We start from the raw sequence: 18,865 nt of genomic DNA, 5'->3' as shown, positions 1-18,865 counted from the left end.
TATCACTCAACAAGAATGACCATCCAAGGGTAGAACAATAAGTATCATAGGATGAAAAAGGATTCTAGAGACAAGAGGGAGGATCCAACTTGATACCCACAGGTGCCTCGATTGCTCAAAGGTACACTTATTTCAGCCACGGCAATCATCATCGCCCTAGCAAGAATGGCTTCCGACCGATGGGGCACGTGAATTACATGCGAGGCATGAGATTTTTCGAGGGGGGGGGGGGTCCAACTTAATACCCACATGTGCCTCGACTGCTCGAGAGCATGCCTATATCAGCCATAACTGATCATCATAGCCCTGGCCATGTCCCATACAGTAGCCAAAGCAGAGGAGCAGGAGGAAGATGGAGCTCACCGAGGGAGGTTGTAGCCGAGGCAGTACTCAGTGGGCGTTGGGGTTGCGCTTGAACGCCGTCTAGCCTGCGAGGAACCACTTTCTACACCGCACATTCACGCCGCCGCATCGGAGTTGTGCCTTGCACCGTCCCACCAACGAGGACGAACGCCACGGGCACCGAAGCGGCCAAGGAGGCGAGGAAGTGATGTACATCTAGGAGCACCACCAGGGGCAGAGATGACCGGGGCACCAATTTTGATGTTTCCAGTTCTGATGTCATGCAAATGAAAAGGTGAGATTGAATGAGAATAAGTCAAACATTCAGTCGAAGACAACAATGTTTGCTACATACTGTATAATCGACTACCTAGCTAATGATGATTGCCTACCTTTAGGCTTTGCCTTTTACCTTGAGCTCACACCAGATTACCTGCAAAACAGTAGATATGCATTTCAGTGCTAAGGCAAAGACAAAGAAAAAATGAAAGAAGAAGAAGAGAAAGAAAAGGAGATAGCTACAATCCAAGGAAGGAACGCCCAACACCGCACCCAAAGCGAAATAAGAGGTAAAAAGATGACAAAATCCGAGCTAAAACAATCCAGACCAGACCCATGGTGCACTCCCACGCACCAACCATTCACTCTTTTCTTTTGTAAGCCACGCAAAATCCTGTTCTAAAGGCGAACAAGTTACAGAAACAAACCTATAGTTAAATTTAATGGCTAAAACCTATAGCCAAAAAAGGAAATAATCCGCAATGCAAAGCTAATATCATTTATCTATTGCCAATCACCCTATCCATTTAAAAACATTAAATTGCATATGATTTATAATCTGAACATAAACAGTTTCTGGTCATATGGGATGATCTTTTGATCTGAACTGAACTTCCAAAGCTATGCCAACGATTAAATATGACATCAGTGTAAAATATGGTAAAGGTGTGGTTTATTTGGGTCAAAAAAGGCAAACCAAAAATGTAGGAAGAGGTAAGTAAGGATACACATTCTGTCTCCTAACACTAAAAATCGAGGAATGTAGAGAACTTCACTTATCACTGATGCAAAAACCAAGTAGGATTACAATCTAGAAGTGAAGGCATGAAATTGAAAAGCCATCCATACTGGGCATAGGTGAGTTCAGGGCACTTGTCCACAGTCGGCATAACATTTTCCTCGGCGCAAGCATACAATTCTCCTGGTGTAGTAGCTACATGAAGTGAAACTCTCCTGGAAAAACAAAGTAAAATCTTATGACCAAATGTAATGGAAAATATAAACATTCATTGCAAAACTGGTCTGCCTTTTTAGATACTAAAAAAATTCGATAGCATGTCAGGCCACTATAAGACTAATAAATAGTACCCTTTTCATTCACATCCATATCGTTCTTTGGGTTTCACTACAACAAGATTTATCCAAAAATTGATAGAAAGGAACTGACGTTGTGGTGCATCATGCATCATAATGGCTACCAGAACCATGTCAATGCATTGCCAAGACTTACATAGAACTCAATTCATGGAAAGGGCATACAAGCTCAATATGTCAATACTATAAATCATGGAAGTCAGAACAAATTATAACACTAAAAAAAATCTATAATTACACATCATGATGGTATAGTTGCTATTGCATAAGTCGAGATAATCACTACACAGAGCCTAATTGAAACTGAAAATAACTGGAGAATTTAGTAAACAAAACAACACTGCAGAGTATCCAAATAATGATAAATTTCAAGTGTAAGGATCTTAACCTAGTATTCATTTTGAACCAGAGGAATACCCCATATACATACTTTACAATATAACAAAGAGCACATGAGTACCTTAACTTCCAAAAGATCCCAATATTTGGAACCTAGCCAAACCCTTCTCTCTCTCCCATCAAGTCCAAGCAAGGCAGCACAAAAGGCCACAGAAAAGGGGCCATCTTTGGAACCTAGCCCAACCCTTATCTCTCTCCCATCGAGTCCAAGCAAGGCAGCACAAAAGGCCACAGAGAAGTGGCCAGCTTTGGAGCCTAGCCAACCTAGGCAGACCATTGACCCAAAAAATCCAAATACTTGGAATCTAGCCAAACCTGAGAGCACAAAAGGCTCTGTGGCCATCTTTGGAACCTAGCTAGACTTGAGAGAAATCCCAATAGTTGGAATATAGCCAAACCTGAGAGCACAAAAGGCCCCCATCTTTCGACTATGGTTTAAATCCAACAACATCTACATACAGAGAAGACAAATAACCTACAAGCCCAGGCCTACAAACAAACAAGATCAGAGAGGGAGAGGTGGTGAGGAGTGGAGGCACCAAATCGAAACCGAAGTGTAAACGGCGGCTCAGATCTATGGCTTGGCACCACCAGAAGCCGCGACGGCCCCCCTGCCAAGCGGTCCCTTGAGAGCCTGCCACCGCATCCGGCGACGCCGCGGCGGCTGCCTGAACACGGGCCTCCAAGCCAGCGGCATCGCGGCGCGGCGTGGCACCGGCGGGAGGGCTGGCTCCGCGATGAGGGATCTGCCGCTGCCGCGCGGGGGCACGAGTCTGCGCCAAGGTCCAGGCCTCCTCATCGAGTGGCGGCGGTCCCTGGTGGCGCGGTCATCGGCCATGGCGAGCGGGGCGGGACGACGGGGCCGCGGTCATTGGCCACGGCCACGGCGAGCGGGACGAGCGGGGCGGGCGAGACGGTGGGGCGGGACGACGGGGTCGGGCGAGGCCGCGGGGCATCGGCCACTGCGAGCGGGACGGGCGAGGCGGGACAGCGGGGCAGGGCGGGGCGGGCGAGGGAGGGGCGGGCGAGTGCGGGGAGAGGAGGAGGCTAGGGTTCACCAGGGGAGCCGGGCCTTTTATACCCCCACCACACGAAATGACCAAAATGCCCTGGTGGGGGCATGATATTTACATTTTGTTGTCATTACTATTCATTCCAGCAGTGCCGAGCCCAGATCCAACGGCCCAGATTTCTCCAGATGTCGATCCAACGGACGAAAACGCATCAAGGGAACCGATCCAACGGCCCAGAATCGCTGATCTCTGAGGAGGCTTGTAGAGACCTTCTTCTCTTATTTCTGAATTTTCATGACTTGAAGCATATTCTTCGAGAGTTTAATTATTACTAATCCAAAAAAATTAGTATATTATTTGAAGTAGATCGGACTGTCGATGCATAGTGACAAAGCATATCATACGACACATTAACCATTATATTGATAATTAAAATGGTGTACACGTAGAACTACTATTGAGTTACATCAGACAATGAAAATATTGTATACTTCGTTGGACCTCCATGCATTAACCTCTGCTCTGCTTGTCCATTCACCCCAGCTTAACTTATTTATACGCTCCAATGTCACCAATTTTATCATGCATGCCGATGCCATTGCCAATGCCATACCATACCATGCGTTCGAACTTCCACAGTAGAATCTTCTCAACCGTGACCATGTTTGCAGCACAAATCCAAAAGTTCAATTGTACTGCCAAATTGCTAATTTCTAATTGTTCAGTTAAGTTGAGCAAGCAATTTTCTAGGGTCTCCCCTTGAGTAATATATTTACACTTTTCCGCAAAAAAGAAAAAGTTGAGCAAGCAATTGAGTATGCACAATCAAATACCACCTGACGAGGCACAAACTAGCGAGGCACCAAATTGTGCAAGTGACGGCCCAACCTTTCACGGTACTATTGTAGTTCTCTCGACGTAGTAGATCTTTCAGCAGCCACAAGAAAATATTCTAGTCGATGTAGATATTAAATCAGGAAGAAACAGATTTCTGCCCTTGCAATTTAACAAGAACAAAAATTAACCAGCAACAAGACTGACAAGGATCAATCTCAATACAACAGAAACCGATCCTGAGATCGCAGAAGCACAGCAGCTGGCTGCCCCCAACCTGGGGCCTTTTCTTGTTTTATTCAACTCTCGATCAAACTTCTATACCTACTAATAATGCACGGATTGTTTCTGCCATTCACCGTCATCATAATTACCCTAAAAAGTTGCCCTAAATTACCCACAATGCCACCCATAGATGAACAAAACGTTTCAATTTTTTCTATCTAAGACGCGTCGAGTTCATTCTTATACAGGGTAATACCCTTCAACGACACAACTAGACATGTACTGCAGTGGTTGAAGCCTCCCTCCTTCACGCAAGAGACCCAGATTTGATTCCTGGAGATATCCGTGTGCCACCACCTCCCGCGTTCTTGGGCTGTGTGGGGCGCAACATCCTTTTTTTTCCACCCTTTTGCCCTTTTTTTATTGTATCTGCTTTTATTATTCCTTCTGTAAATTAATTCAGGATTCCCAAATTTCAAAAAGTTGCGAGTTTTGACAAAAATGTTTTTCAATTCAAAAAAATCTAGAAAAATCATAAAAAGTCATGGATTCAAAAAATGTTGGTGATTTGACAAAATTGTTCATGTAATATAAAAGAATACATGACTTTTGAAAATATGATCATGTATTCAAAACATATTCGTTATTTTAGAAAACATTCATGAAATTTTATAACATGTTCAGAAAAATGCAAAATTAATCATCAATTTCGAAATTAGTTCCCCAATTTAAAAAATAGTTCATCAATTCAAAAAATGTTTGTTGATACAAAAACTGTTCATGAATTCAAAAACTGTTCAATCAATTCACAAAATGTTCATCTAAAAAACTAAATATTCGTGAATATCAAAATATTGCTCCCATATTTGAACAATATGCTTGTCGATTCAAAAACTGTTTGCCAATTCAAAAGTTTCCAAAAAATGTTCATGAATTCGGAAAATGTTCAGGACTTTGTAGAAAATGTTTGTGAATTTGGAAAAAGTTTGCAATTTCAAAAAATGTTCATGATTTCAGAAACAATATTGAATTCCAAAAATGTTTAGGATTTCATAAATTATTCTAGAATTTGAAAGATGTTCACAAAATGAAAAACTAAAATTTAAAAAGGAAAAGGGAATGAAAACAAAAATAAAAGAAAACCAAACTTGAAAAAAACATTAAAGAAAAAAATTAAAAGAAAAAGGGAAACAAAAAAGTAAAAGGTAAGAACGTAAAATAATAAAAATAAAAACCAGGCAAAAAAGGTTCCTAGACTATTGATACGAGGTTTATGTAAACCAGTGGCTTAATGTTAATTTTCATATTGTTTGAAATTATGCTTATAAAGATTTTTTTTAGAGAATATTATGATCTATTTCAGTAGTTCTCCATAAGATTGCTCTAAATAGCTCTGGAATTTGGGTGGCTAAGTCTTTAATGTTTAGGATTTAATTAGTTTTTGGTAAGTATTTATATGTCTAGGCATTGAAAGTAGTTTGCGGTCAACGAGATTAGTTTTACGTGAGCACCGCGCCCATCAACAATAAGGTTGTGAAATAATATAAGGGGCAACATGGTGGGCCACCTTGTTAAAATAGATGATGCTCATATGTTGGAGTATTGGGCCATACTTATTTGGTTAGGACATAATATTTTTTTTGTCCCGTTACAATACATGGACATTTTTGGAGAGCAACTAGTTAACGAGCGCTCCTTTGGGGGCCTTGTAACGATCAGCGTCACTTGGCGCACTCTCAGCTATTCGCCACATGTCGCGCTCTGGACACTCCCTCCGGATTTTATTTTTTTATTTTTCGGCACGCGTTTTCGGATTTTTAAACATTTTTCGGTTTTTTCGTCGTTTTGGTTTTCCCCCAGTATTCCTTAGCTTTTTGATCAATTTTTTTTCAATTTCTTTGTGCAAAAAAACACGTTTTTTTTCTTTCGTGAGAGTCACGGTTTTTCTTCCGCGAGAGGCACGGTTGTGTTTTAGCGAGAGTCACGGCCGTGCCTTTCGGAAACGAAAAAAACGCATTTTCCATTTTTTTCTTTCGCGAGAGGCACAGTTGTGCTTTCACGAGAGTCACGGCCGTGCCTTTCAGAAAGGGAAAAACAAAACACGTTTTCTGTTTTGTTTTCTTTCGCGAAAGTCACGGTTTTGCTTTCGCGAGAGGCGCGGTTGTGCTTTCGCGAAAGTCAATGGCTGTGCCTCTCGGAAAGGGAAAAAATACGCGTTTTCTGTTTTTTTTCGCGAGAGTCACGGTTTTGCGTTCGCGAGAGGCATGGTTGTGCTTTCGCGAGAGTCACGGCCGTGCCTCTCGGAAACGAAAAAAAAACACATTTTTTTTCCTTTCACAAGAGTCACGGTTTTGCTTCCACGAGAGGCACGATTGTGATTTCGCGAGAGGCACGAGCGTGTGTCTTTCAAAAAGGGAAAAAACTCGTGCTCCCAGTTTGGTTATTTCGTCCGGTTTTTTCGTGGAAAAAAGTTCGTCAAAACCTATCAACATGGGATCTAGTTTTGCAGATCTCGACGCGAGGAATCCAACGGTGAAAACGGTTCTAGATTTGGACGCACGGTTTATAAGATAAAACGTTTTGAATAAACGTATCTACGAAAAAAGGGAAAACTTCTAGGTTGCGACAAGTGACGTGCTGCAAGTCCACCATTTGTCACGACCTGGGAAGGTGGAGTGTTCTTTGCAACGAGTACTCCTTAATTAGTGATGACATTTTTGCTAGTAATTAAAAAAACTTGACCCTGTACACGGCCGTAGCCGGCCTTTTATATAGACAACGCACACATAGCAAACCGACTTGCGTAAAGGGTAGGATATATGTGTGTACATTCATAGGGGTGAGTATATGTGTGTGTATATGAGCGTTTGTGTCTGTACTGATGCTAAAAAAAAGACTTGCATACAAGACCTTCCTAATCTGGACTCTCTCTCTTTCCTATCCCAACAAAACAAGAATTAAATGATTAATTATCCGGGAAGCTGATCACCTAGTAACTAACCTGGACTCCGAAGATAACTAGTACTCCCTCCGTCGGGTTTATTAGAGCTAAAGATAACTTTTCTTAGACCAAAACACATAGTAATTTGCTCACATTAATTCTTTCATTTCATTTTCAATGCACTCTCTCACATGCATGCGGTCAATGAAAAAGCACGTATGAAATGTATTAATTTTTCAGCCATGGCACCAACAACAATGGCTTCCAATGCAACCAATGAAATGGTTGCATGCATGCACCTTTCCAAAGTGGAGCTTTATAAAAGGGGACATGCTTGTGATATTGAGAGGCCTAATAAACCCGGTCGGAGGAAGTACGTAGTATACTAGAACAAACGACTTGACCCTCTCATATCAATTGAACAGCCTTGGCACATGGAGTTACAATAGTTGATGGAACATGGAGTTCTGAAGTTAGGCTTAACTTCATCCTTTTTGGGTTTAGTTGATGAAACTTCAAAGCTAAAATAATCAACTTGTAAAACATTCCGAAGATTGTCTCCTGCATTAGCGGTCACATCTTTCCCTAATATATATATATATATATATATATATATATATATATATATATATATATATATATATATATATAGACACACACACACACACAACACACACACACACATATATATATGAATTTGCGCTTTCAGTTTGAATTTATTTAAAACATATATGTGAGGTGGTATTAAATTTTGTCCGTCCAATTTCGTTTTCACAGCTTCGTATCACGTGGGCCAGAAAAATTGCTATGGGCCATGGGCCGCCGCCTACCCGGCTCCAGCGGAACGCGCGCCGGCCGCTTTGGCACGGCGGCGGGTTCGCTATTGTAAATAAGCGAATTCAGGGAAACAATCCACCCCCTCCACCTCGCCTACGCAGCCATCCAACCCAGCAGTAGCAGCAGCGCGCCTCTCGGCCTCGAGCACGGGCTCGTCCACGAGCACCCAGCCCTGAGCCTCCCGTAGCAGCGAGCCGTGTCCCGCTCGATCCAGGATCGAGAGGAGATCGATCCCCAGCGCCCTGCCTTGGCCACGCGACCCCGCCGGCGACCAACTTCCTCCATCTCCTTTCTCCTCCCGCTTTTCTTCTCTCCTTGCCTCTCTCATGTTCAGGCCTCTTCCCGGCAGGAACCTGGCGCCGCTATTCTTCGAGCTCTCCACACCAACTCGACCGGATTCGTGACCGTCCTTCGCGCCAAGACCTGCACTGCGCCGACGCGTCCACAGGATCACACAACCCCGCAGCCGAGCACCTCGCCGATGCGCGTGCACCGAGCTGTCTCCATCCTCCTGTACTTCTCAGCCTCGCCGGACAGGAGCCCCAGCACCCGCGTCGGCGCCCCTTGCCCAGTGGCTAAACACATGGACGCATGGTGTACGGCACGGCCGCCACATGCTGGCCTCTCTTCAGCGCCGCTGCCACTGCGTTGTTTTCCTTTCGCTCCCCAGTCCCCACCCAGTCCCTGCAAAAACAAAGGTTGCTAAAATAATAGTCCCACCTCGCTGCTTTGCATCCAAACCAATCGATTTATATACACCGGTGGCCTTGCGACATCAGAAGTCAGCAAGCAGAGGACAAGAACAGAACGAAGAAATTAACCCGGCCGGAGCGAGCACATCCATCCCGTCGGAGGCCGAGAGCAGAGCACTCGTGGTCGGCCGGTCCACTCAAATGATTTTTTAAGTCACCCAAGACCCTGTGATGTGTTATTTTGGAAAAAAGAACCTATCATCTACGTCAAATACTTGGTTTTTAATTTCCAAAAATTCCAAAAATGTTCCATTTTAAAAAATACATTTGAAATTAATAACAAAATTTGCATTTATACTAGTCAAATATAAACTCATCATATCTGAATAATCGAATCTGCGAGGACAGAAAACTCTCTAACCTCATGGCACCGTTAAAAAAGCGAGAGTAAATTTATGCTAACAAAAACGATAATTATTAGACGACGAAGAAGAACATAGAACTCTTAAAGATGCGAGGTTCTCAGCCTCTCAGCGCAAGATGGCAGCCGGAGAAGAGGGGACAAAAAATTCCCTTGCGACCACAGCGGCAGCTGCTGCCCTAAACGAAACCCCGGATTGTTCTTTTCAGTCTTCTTGGTCTAGGTACTCCCTTCGTTTCTTCTTAGTCCGCATATAAGGTTTGGTTAAAGTCAAACTTTGTAGAGTTTGACTAACTTTATATTAAAAAATATAAACATTCATAATATGAAATCAATATTATTAGATGCACCATGAAACATATGTTCATACTATATAGTTTGGTCAAACTTTGTGCAGTTTGATTTTGACCAAATTTTATATGCGGAGTAAAAAGAAACGGAGGGAGTACCCTTTTTCCTTTCGAGACAAGTCTAGGTTTTTTTTGAGGGGAGAAGCCTTTTATTACTCAAAGTCCATAGAGTGTGGGATACAAGTCTGGTCATGTGGCTGGCCAAGCCACACATGACGCCCTGTAAGTAAAGACAAAGCATATTTAGCTAGTTTGTGGGCTTCAACATTCGCCTCACAATTTTCAAAAGTAAATTTACAGGTTGGTGGTGATCTTAGTCGGATTTCTCTGATTATAATGCCATATTCTTCCTGGCTTCGTGATGCTATATTTTCAATCACCTGTTTGCAATCGGAGGCCACTATATAGTGATGCTAGTTGAGATCTTCTGCCAATGCCATTGCCTCGTAACACGGTATAGCTTCGAACGTAGGAGCTTCCCAAACTCCAGCGACCACAAGGGCTGAGATGCCCCAGGAAAACGCCTTGGCTGTCACGGCATATCGCCATGGCCGAGCCTCCTCGCTGTCCCCGGACTCCAGCATCCACATGAATTTTTGAGAAATTCGTCGGGGGTGCCTTGGGTCTCCGGCGCACTGAAGTCCCCGTCGTCACCACGTTGCGTTGCTTCTTTGGCTTGCTGAGAACTTTGAGATCTTGTATGCGCCTCTTGATGAGAACTTGGAGATGGAGGGCAAATCCTAAACGGCGCCCGCTGCGCCCGTTTTAGTGGTTTTCGCTAACGGGCGCATACCCCCCGCGGTGACTTGGGCTCGGCCCATCCACGTTCTTTTTTCTCAGTTTATCCCGAGAAAAATTGATGTGCATGGATGGTAATCGAACCCAGGACGTCTCCAGTCTAAGTAAGTTGCGGTGACCAACCGGACAACCACTCCAGATGTGTCCTAATACATCTTCTTTCTTCTTTTCTTCTTTCTTTTTTACTGTTTCCTTCTTTTCCTTTTTCCTGTTCCCTTTTCTCCTATGCTGGAACGATTTTGTACCTTTTTTTCCTTTTTCTTTTTCTTGGTTAAATGTGTGAACTTTTTTTTTACCAAAATACAATGGAACCTTTTCAAATTCATGAACTGTTTTTAAAATTGATGAACTCTTTTTCAAAACCAATGAACTTTTTTTCAAATCGACATTTTTTTTCAAAATTGATGAACTTTTTTCTCAAATCAGTGAACTCTTTTCAAAACCAATGAAATCTTTTTCAAAATCGATGAACTCTTTTCAAAATCCATGATCTCTTTTTCAAAATCGATGAACTTTTTTTCCCAAATCGGTGAACTCTTCTCAAAGTCGATGAACTCTTTTCAAAACGGATGAACCCTTTTTCAAAACCAATGAACTTTTTTTTTCAAAATCAATGAACTCTTTCCAAAATCCATGAACTCTTTTTCAAATGATACTTTTTTTCCAAATCGGTGAACTCTTTTTCAAAACCGATGAATTTTTTTCCCAAATCGGTGAACTCTTTTCAAAATCGATGAACTCTTTTCAAAACGGATGAACCCTTTTTGAAAACCAATGAACTTTTTTTTCAAAATCAATGAACTCTTTTCAAAATCCATGAACTCTTTTTCAAATGATGAACTTTTTTCCAAATCGGTGAACTCTTTTCAAAATCCATGAACTCTTTTTCAAAATCGATGAACTTTTTTTCCCAAATCGGTGAACACTTCTCAAAATCGATGAACTCTTTTGAAAACGGATGAACCCTTTTTGAAAACCAATGAACTTTTTTTTTCAAAATCAATGAACTCTTTTCAAAATCCATGAACTCATTTTCAAATGATGAACTTTTTTCCAAATCGGTGAACTCTTTTCAAAATCCATGAACTCTTTTCAAATGGATGAACTCTTTTTCAAAACCAATGAACTTTTTTTCAAAATCGATGAACTTTTTTTCAATTTGATGAACTCTTTTTCATTTTTTCAAAATTTATGAACTTTTTTCAAAATTGTTGTTTCTAAATCAATGAACTTTTTAGAAAATCGATGAACTTTTCTAAAAATTGATTGTCTTGTTTTCAAATTTATCTTTTCTTTTTCTTATAATAATTTATATTGGTTTTACTAAAGAAAATGTTAACTACGATAGTTGTTTCTATGAGTGTACAGAAGAACTAGCTTTGTCCAGTGGTTAATGCATCAAGCCACGAAGGGCGTTGTGGTGGGTTCGATTCCCAGCGGATCCATTTTTTTTCATTAGGAATTGTTTTCTTTTTCGCGCTTGCTTTGTTGACTCGGTTGGTGGGCCAGCCCGCAGGGCGTCGCTAGCGAGCGCCGGTAGAGCCAGCCGGCGCTTGAAGCGCTCGTTAGGAGCAGACAAGTCTAGGTACCAATTTTATGTGTATCGCTCCCTCCCTACGCCGATATGGCCCAGCGGCCCAGTCTCTCCTCGAGCCCAATTCGGAAATCCCCTCATCGCCACAGCGCAAAGACGACGAGTCGCAGACCATTTCGGCATTTCCTCCGCTAAACTCGAACCCTAGACACGACACGGCCGCGGCTGCCGGCGGCGCGGCGACAGAGGCATCGGGCGTACTGCCTTCTTGCTCGCCCCTCTGGCCTCTGCGCTCCGCCTCGGTGGCAGCGCCCAAGGCCGCAGCGGGCGAGCGGCGTCGCCTTCCCCCCTTCCCTGACGCTTCTGCAGCAACTGAGCCACTCCGTAGGTTCGTTTTGCTTTCTGCTCCCATCTATTTGAAATTCTTGAACTGCTTGCGGCGGATTCATGAATTATTGAAAGATCACAGCAATGCGCATGCTTGTTTGTGACTCAGTTGTGCTTATATTCAGTTGCACTCTAGTACCCTTAATTTTCATAATGTATATGCAGGTGGAACAAGAAGCCTTTGAAGAACAGAGAGACGGTGAGCTTCCCGTTGGTGGGGCGGCTGGTGGAAACGGGCCGCTGGGGAGCCATGTTGCTCAACCATGCTCTCATGGGCGTCGACAAGGACCCCACCCCGTGATTTAGTCACTAGGATTTGGTTTCATTCTACTCTATGTACTCCTATCTAGGTGGTAGGTAGTTTTGGGATTCATTCCATAGACAAAAAACATAAGTAAAATTAGATCTATCGTGTACTCGACAACTACTGTAATGCTATTGATCATTATGGAATAATGTTATGTCAACTACTAATGCCTATTATCTCTAACCACAGGAACCAATCAAGTTCACACATGCCCGATGTATGAGAAATGAAAATAGCCTTGTTTGAATTTTATCATGATGCACTGAGAAGATAGGTCAAAAGAAGAAGAAAATACATTGTGTTGGTCTTCTCATTATAGCTTACATCAATCATAAAGTCGTGAAACTCAAACGTTGCTACTGCGAATTAAGGGTAACCGAAGCCAAAGAATGATGCAATGATTCTAGCTTATAGGTATCCATAGATGAAAGGAGGTTGAAGGGAAAGGTTAAGGGAAGTGAAGGAGCAAACAAGCGTGTCATTGGAGTTTGAAAAACCTAGTGAAGTGAGAGAAGAGTGTGAAAAACCTAGTGTCACCTTCAAATCACAAAACGAGCCAGAAAGACATACATACCCCGACCCCACGGACCACGGTAACCTTAACAAGCCAGAAAGACATAGATACCCCGACCCCACGGACCTCGGTAACCTTCTTTTTCCGGAAGCGGGAATATTACATTTTATTGTTGATCTTTCACAGATAAATATCTTGCTACAAAGCTTTGTGCACAAACTGGAACATGACCCAGTCTTCGTTCTTATGACTTCTTTTTAGGAACTCGGTCTTATGACTTGGGGTTCACTAACCATCCATACACCAATCGCGGCAAACGCCATGGACTCGGGGTTCACTAATAACCATCCTTGCACCAATCGCGGCAAGCGCCATGGGCAATAAGAACTTCATAGCACAAAAAATCAGGTAAAATATCTCCTTTGTTTTTCGAAAGTGGGGAAATAGTCTCCTCGGTGGTGGCAGCTCAAAATGTTTGAAGGTTTAGGCGACATCCTTCCATACAATAGAGTGAAGGCGGTGGGAATGTCTAAAACAAAAACCCAATGTATTGAACAAAATTTCACTTGCCACATCCCTCAAGCCCAATCGTCTTGTTCCTTGATTGCTCGATGAAAGTGTTATCCCGCAGTTTACCCACTGCCTTCTCTTTGTGCCTCCCCACTGAAACTCATGCCGCCAATCTTCAAACCAGCCAGTCTCAATTGAATACACATTTTATTTTTGTCAAAAAAAATATGTACATCTTTTGAGAAAACAAAGAAATGTATGTTTTCCTAGGTGTTTTAGGGGTAGTAGATAATATGTATGTTGTTTTAGGTACCAATTTTATGTTTTTAGGTGTAGTTTAATAATTTTATTATGTGTATCGATATGGCCCAGCGGCCCAGTCTCTCCTCGAGCCCAATTCTGAAATCCCCCCATCGCCACAGCGCAAAGACGACGAACCCTAGACACGGCACGCCCGCGGCTGCCGGCGGCGCGGCGACGGAGGCATCCGGCGTACTGCCTTCTTGCTCGCCCCTCTGGCCTCTGCGCTCCGCCTCGGTGGCAGTGCCCAAGGCCGCAGCGGGCGAGCGGCGTCGCCTTCCCCCCCTTCTCCGGCGCTTCTGCAGCAACTGAGCCACTCCGTAGGTTCGTTTTGCTTTCTGCTCCCATCTATTTGAAGTTCTTGAACTGCTTGCGGCGGATTCATGAATTATTGAAAGATCACAGCAATGCGCATGCTTGTTTGTGACTCAGTTGTGCTTATATTCAGTTGCACTTTAGTACTCTGTTATTTACAGTGCTCAATTTATTTATTCTCTAGCTCCGCAGTGCTAAGAAAGTTTAGTTGGAACCTACCCTAGTACTCCCTCCTTCCGGAAATACTTGTTGGAGAAATGCATAAAAATGAATGCATCTAGAACTAAAATACATCTAGATACATCCATTCCTCCGACAAGCATTTCGGGACGGAGGGAGTACTTAGTACACGGATTTACGTTAGTACATGTCGATCATGCTTATAGTGAATGTTGGAACGGAACACGTGTTGCTCCTGAATAGTTTGAGTGCAAGTCCACATCTAGATTAAGAAAGGAGGGCCTGTTTGTGGGTTAAGTTGACTCTCTGTGCTGTTGGTGCTCAAGTACAGTTGCATTTGATCGTTTACCCACGTTGACAGCCTCTCAATTATATACCTTAAATTGTTTGTCCAACCGATATTTTGCAGGACAAGTTTCTTTTTTCGTCATCTTTTAATCACCTCTTCTTCAAATGATGGCACATGTATGTATATTCAACAAAAGAAGCCCCTTTCCAACTTGCAGCATGGGACATGGTTTCTCTTCAAGATCACAAATTAGGGTCTTGTAACACATGTCAAATGATAATCAAGTTTTTCACCTTACCAACGCTATAGTCGAGTTCAGTTCTGTTAATATAAACATACCAGACTTGTTTCCCTAACTGCCATCTCTCGGTTGTTGCTTATTTTTCATTTTGCTATGAACAAGCAACTTACTTAGTGCACCGTTTAATTTCTGCATGTATTGTATTTTTACTTTTTTAGTGATATGTGGTAGACTGCGCGCTAATGTTGGCTCATTGGCTTCTGCAAATGCTAAGACAGTTTAATCTGGATTCTGAAGCAATGAGTACCTGTAAAAAGGCCAGGGCGGAAGCTACATCAGTTGTGAGTACAGACAGACTTAGCAGTCTACCTCCAGAGATAAAGGGTGACATCCTCTCCCGTTTGAATGCCGAAGAAGCGGTTAGGACTAGCACCTTATCAAGTACTTGGAGGGATGCATGGACTGATATGCCAGTAATATCTCTGTGTGATGGAAATCTTACAAGAACCAAGTTCGTTACGTTAGTCGATATGGTGCTATTACTCCACAAGGGAACAATAGAGGAGTTTGATATTTCAGGTAGCAAAAATTACCATGATGAGTTCGGTAGGTGGATGATCATGCTGTCAAGGAAATCACCAAAATCAGTTATAATCAAGTTGAACTCGGGGCCAAGGTATAAGATTCCCTCGTGCCTCTTTTCTATTGGTGATCTGGAGTATCTGCACCTAGAAAACTGCATCATCAGCTTGCCTCGGGCATTCCAAGGTTTCAAGAGCCTAACTGACCTCACCCTGAAAATCTTCTCCTCCACAGACAAGGATATCCAAAATCTGATCTTGTTCTGCCCCGCACTGACTGATTTGATATTAGATTCTTTTGAGGGCATCAACCGTCTAAACATTAAGGCTCCTGAACTGGATTATCTTTATGTTGAAGGGGATTTTGAGGACATTAAGTTGGACGCACCTAATCTGGAGGTGGCCTTTCTCTCTCTTGATAACAAAGGTAAAGCATATCAATCTGTTCCAATTGCGCATCACAAGGAAAGCTATGTCAAGCAGTCATTGGGAAGCCTAAGTGTCATTGAAACACTTACAATCAGTGGTTTTTTCCTGAAGGTGAGCTATTATTGTCTCCAGCATTACTATGGCCTTCTTCTGCCTCTGACTAATCTGTGTTGACATATATTTTTATTTTTATTTTATTGTTGCAGTATCTATCAAAAGGATGCATACATACGAAGCTCCCTGCCGTGTTTACTCACCTGAAGAGTGTTTGTCTTATGATATGCTTGTGGGACCAGAGGCAAGTCTTGACTGCATGTTCGCTGTTTCAGAACGCCCCTAACTTAAAGAAGCTTGATATATGGGTAAGTATGCCTCAAGTAAACTCTCCCTCCTTGCTCGATCACCTGATCCATGTTCGTTCTTTGTGTTTATGGCTGACGAGTTGTGAAAAAAATGCAGAGTTTTCCTTGGAGCATCCTTGGTCAGGATGAGGATCAGGTCGGCATCCAAGCACTTAACCTGCAATTGAAAATGGACCATCTCGTAATGGCCAGTGTGAACCATTTTGGGGGCCTGGACTACGAAGTTGATTTTGTGGCAAAGCTACTAAGCTGGGCACCAGGTTTAGAAGAACTGAAGATAGACTGGAAGGGTGAAAAGGACTGTAGCATGTCTCTTGCCAAGCTATTAGCTCTGCCGAGGGCGTCTACCAGGGCCAAGGTCATTGTCACATTTTGATAAGCTTGCTCCCGCAACCGTTTGCCGATGTAATTTGCTGCTGGGTAGAACTATCTTGGCTTTGTTTATGTGAATGACCATCTAGGACTAGCATGCAGTACATTTTGTTGAGGAAATTCGGTGGGAATACTTGATGTCGTGTCAGCAATTGTTGTCCATATGAGACACCTCATTCCATTCTGCAGCCCGGGCACACAAGCTGCCACTGCTTTTCCTCCATGCACCGAGGACTCACACACCGCAGCCCTTCCTCAACGGCATCAGTTCAGGTCTTCATGTTTTGTGCATGTGTTCTGCGTATGGTAAGTTCATGTTTCTAGCAAATATGTGAATCAAAGGCATCAAATTGTATGGCCATATCGTAGTTTTTGCATGTACATATGAAGCCTGAAGTAATGAGACCAAAGCAGCCATGCCTGAATCAGCGTAGACATTTTGGGAAATCAAAACTTTTACCAGATTTGTATACATCTTTATTTTTTATTTTTTTTGCTGATAAGTGAATTATTTCTATATCACCGTCGCTTTTAATATTCAGCTATTGTTTACGTCAAAATTATTCACTGAGGTGAGTAGGATCCAGTTTTTACCTCAAAACAATTCACATAATTAGGAGGTATTTATTCAGCTGTTGATCAAACTTGCTCTTGAAATGAGCTACAACTATTCTGTTATTATCTCATAGTTTTCGTTTTTCAAATAACCATATCTGTTTTGACCAATACCCATATTTATATCCAGCTTTTCTTTTAGGGGGACTGGATAAATATGTCCATTATCGGCAAGAAAATAAGAATGTGTTGCTATGTTTTTTTTAACACACTACGGGTTGATTTAATTAAAAAACTTGGGCCATGGAGAATTTAGCCAAAGTCGAATCTTCATTTTGGTGTGATTATCTCATTTAGGATTGTCTTTGTTTGGACCATGGGGCATAGATGGTTCCCATCGATGGTGCCTCCTTGAATTCCCGGCCACCCTAGGGTTGAGGATGACTTGTGCATGGAAGAGTTTTTGAGTGTGAGAAACAAATGGTGGAAGGATTGTGGTTGAAGAGGAAGAGGCGCACTGAGGACTACAATCGGGTGCCTACTTTCATGACTTGAAGCATATTCTTCGAGAGTTTAATTACTAATACAAAGAATTTTAATATATTATTTGAAGTAGATCGGATTGTCGATGCATAGTGACCAAGCATATCGTACGACACGTTAACCATCATACTGATAATTAGAATGTTGTACACGCAGAACTTCTATTGAGTTACATCAGACAATAAAATACTTCGTTGGACCTCCACGCATTAACCTCTGCTCTGCTTGTCCATGGATCCCAGCTTAACTTTTTTATACGCTTTGATGTCACCAATTTTATCATGCATGCCGATGCCATTGCCAATGCCATGCCATACCATGCGTTCGAACTTCAACGGTAGAATCTTCTCAACCGTGACCATGTTTGCAAGACAAACGCAAAAGTTCAACTTTACTGCCAAATTGCTAATTTCTAATTATTCAGTTAAGTTGAGCAAGCAATTTTCTAGGGTCTCCCCTTGAGTAATATATTTACACTTTTCCGCAAAAAAGGAAAAAGTTGAGCAAGCAATTGAGTATGCACAATCAAATAATTGCTAGTAATTGCTTTATCTCTCCAATGAATTTGGCAGTATAGCTACATAATTGTCCAGCTTGACTATTTTTCGGATCGTTCCATTGTTATGTATTATTTCAATAGTTGTTCACCGCGTCGCTCATGGCAAATTACCACAGGTACGGATCATGCGCTACTTGTGACGCCCGGATAATTAAGCTACAGTAATTCCCTGCTAATTATGCCACGTCACCACGGTTAATGTTGTTAAACTCACGTTGGTTCAAAACCGATTCAAATTCGAATTCAAAATCAAGTCACAATAAATGTTTTCAAATATTAAAACTATAATGTTCGGGATGTGCCAAATAATTCATAAGTAATATTGGTGGATAAACCAAGTCTTTATAAAAAGTTTAAATGCATTAAACTAAACAAAACAGTAGCAAATACAATTACTTGAATGCTTTTAAAATAACAAACAAATGTTAAACTAGTTTATTTAGTCAACCAACTTTTAAGGCAGTGGGTTATTCTAAGACATTAATTTAGAAGTTATTGTCAGATTTCACAAAGCTAAAGAAATTAAAAGTAAAATAAAACCAAAATAAAAGAAAATACGAAAAGAAAAGAAAAACAAACAAGAAAATTAAAAAAAAAGGAGAAGAACCCCCTTTGCTGGGGGGTGGTCCAGCTGGCCTCTGGGCCGCCAAGCCCAACCGCC

General features: G+C 42.2%; 1 protein-coding gene across 3 annotated transcripts; it reads left to right on the top strand.

The window, feature by feature from the left end:
* Nucleotides 1–11,937: 11,937 nt before the first annotated feature.
* Nucleotides 11,938–16,980, top strand: LOC123063602 (F-box/FBD/LRR-repeat protein At1g13570). Of its 3 annotated transcripts, none has more exons than XM_044487447.1 (4): nt 11,938–12,148; nt 15,082–15,924; nt 16,020–16,175; nt 16,273–16,980. In XM_044487447.1, exons 2-4 carry the CDS (start codon nt 15,103–15,105, stop codon nt 16,549–16,551), a joined length of 1,257 nt encoding a protein of 418 aa, XP_044343382.1. In that variant the 5' UTR covers nt 11,938–12,148; nt 15,082–15,102; the 3' UTR covers nt 16,552–16,980. The 3 variants fall into 3 exon arrangements, with proteins under 3 accessions (XP_044343382.1, XP_044343385.1, XP_044343383.1); XM_044487450.1 differs by having other exon boundaries at nt 15,078–15,924; XM_044487448.1 differs by lacking the exon at nt 11,938–12,148 and adding an exon at nt 13,871–14,102.
* Nucleotides 16,981–18,865: the final 1,885 nt, after the last annotated feature.

This window comes from Triticum aestivum, chromosome 3A (assembly GCF_018294505.1).
Source record: "Triticum aestivum cultivar Chinese Spring chromosome 3A, IWGSC CS RefSeq v2.1, whole genome shotgun sequence".
Lineage (NCBI taxonomy): Eukaryota > Viridiplantae > Streptophyta > Magnoliopsida > Poales > Poaceae > Triticum > Triticum aestivum.
This window is presented reverse-complemented; position numbering and strand designations above follow the sequence as displayed.

What these genes read in the sequence shown, in the direction of transcription:
- LOC123063602 (XM_044487447.1), top strand. Translation starts at nt 15,103, where the DNA reads ATGAGTACCTGTAAAAAGGCCAGGGCGGAAGCTACATCAGTTGTGAGT. An exon ending in TCAGTGGTTTTTTCCTGAAG is followed by an intron (nt 15,925 to 16,019) that starts GTGAGCTATTAT and finishes TTATTGTTGCAG; the next exon opens with TATCTATCAAAAGGATGCAT. An exon ending in TAAAGAAGCTTGATATATGG is followed by an intron (nt 16,176 to 16,272) that starts GTAAGTATGCCT and finishes AAAAAAATGCAG; the next exon opens with AGTTTTCCTTGGAGCATCCT.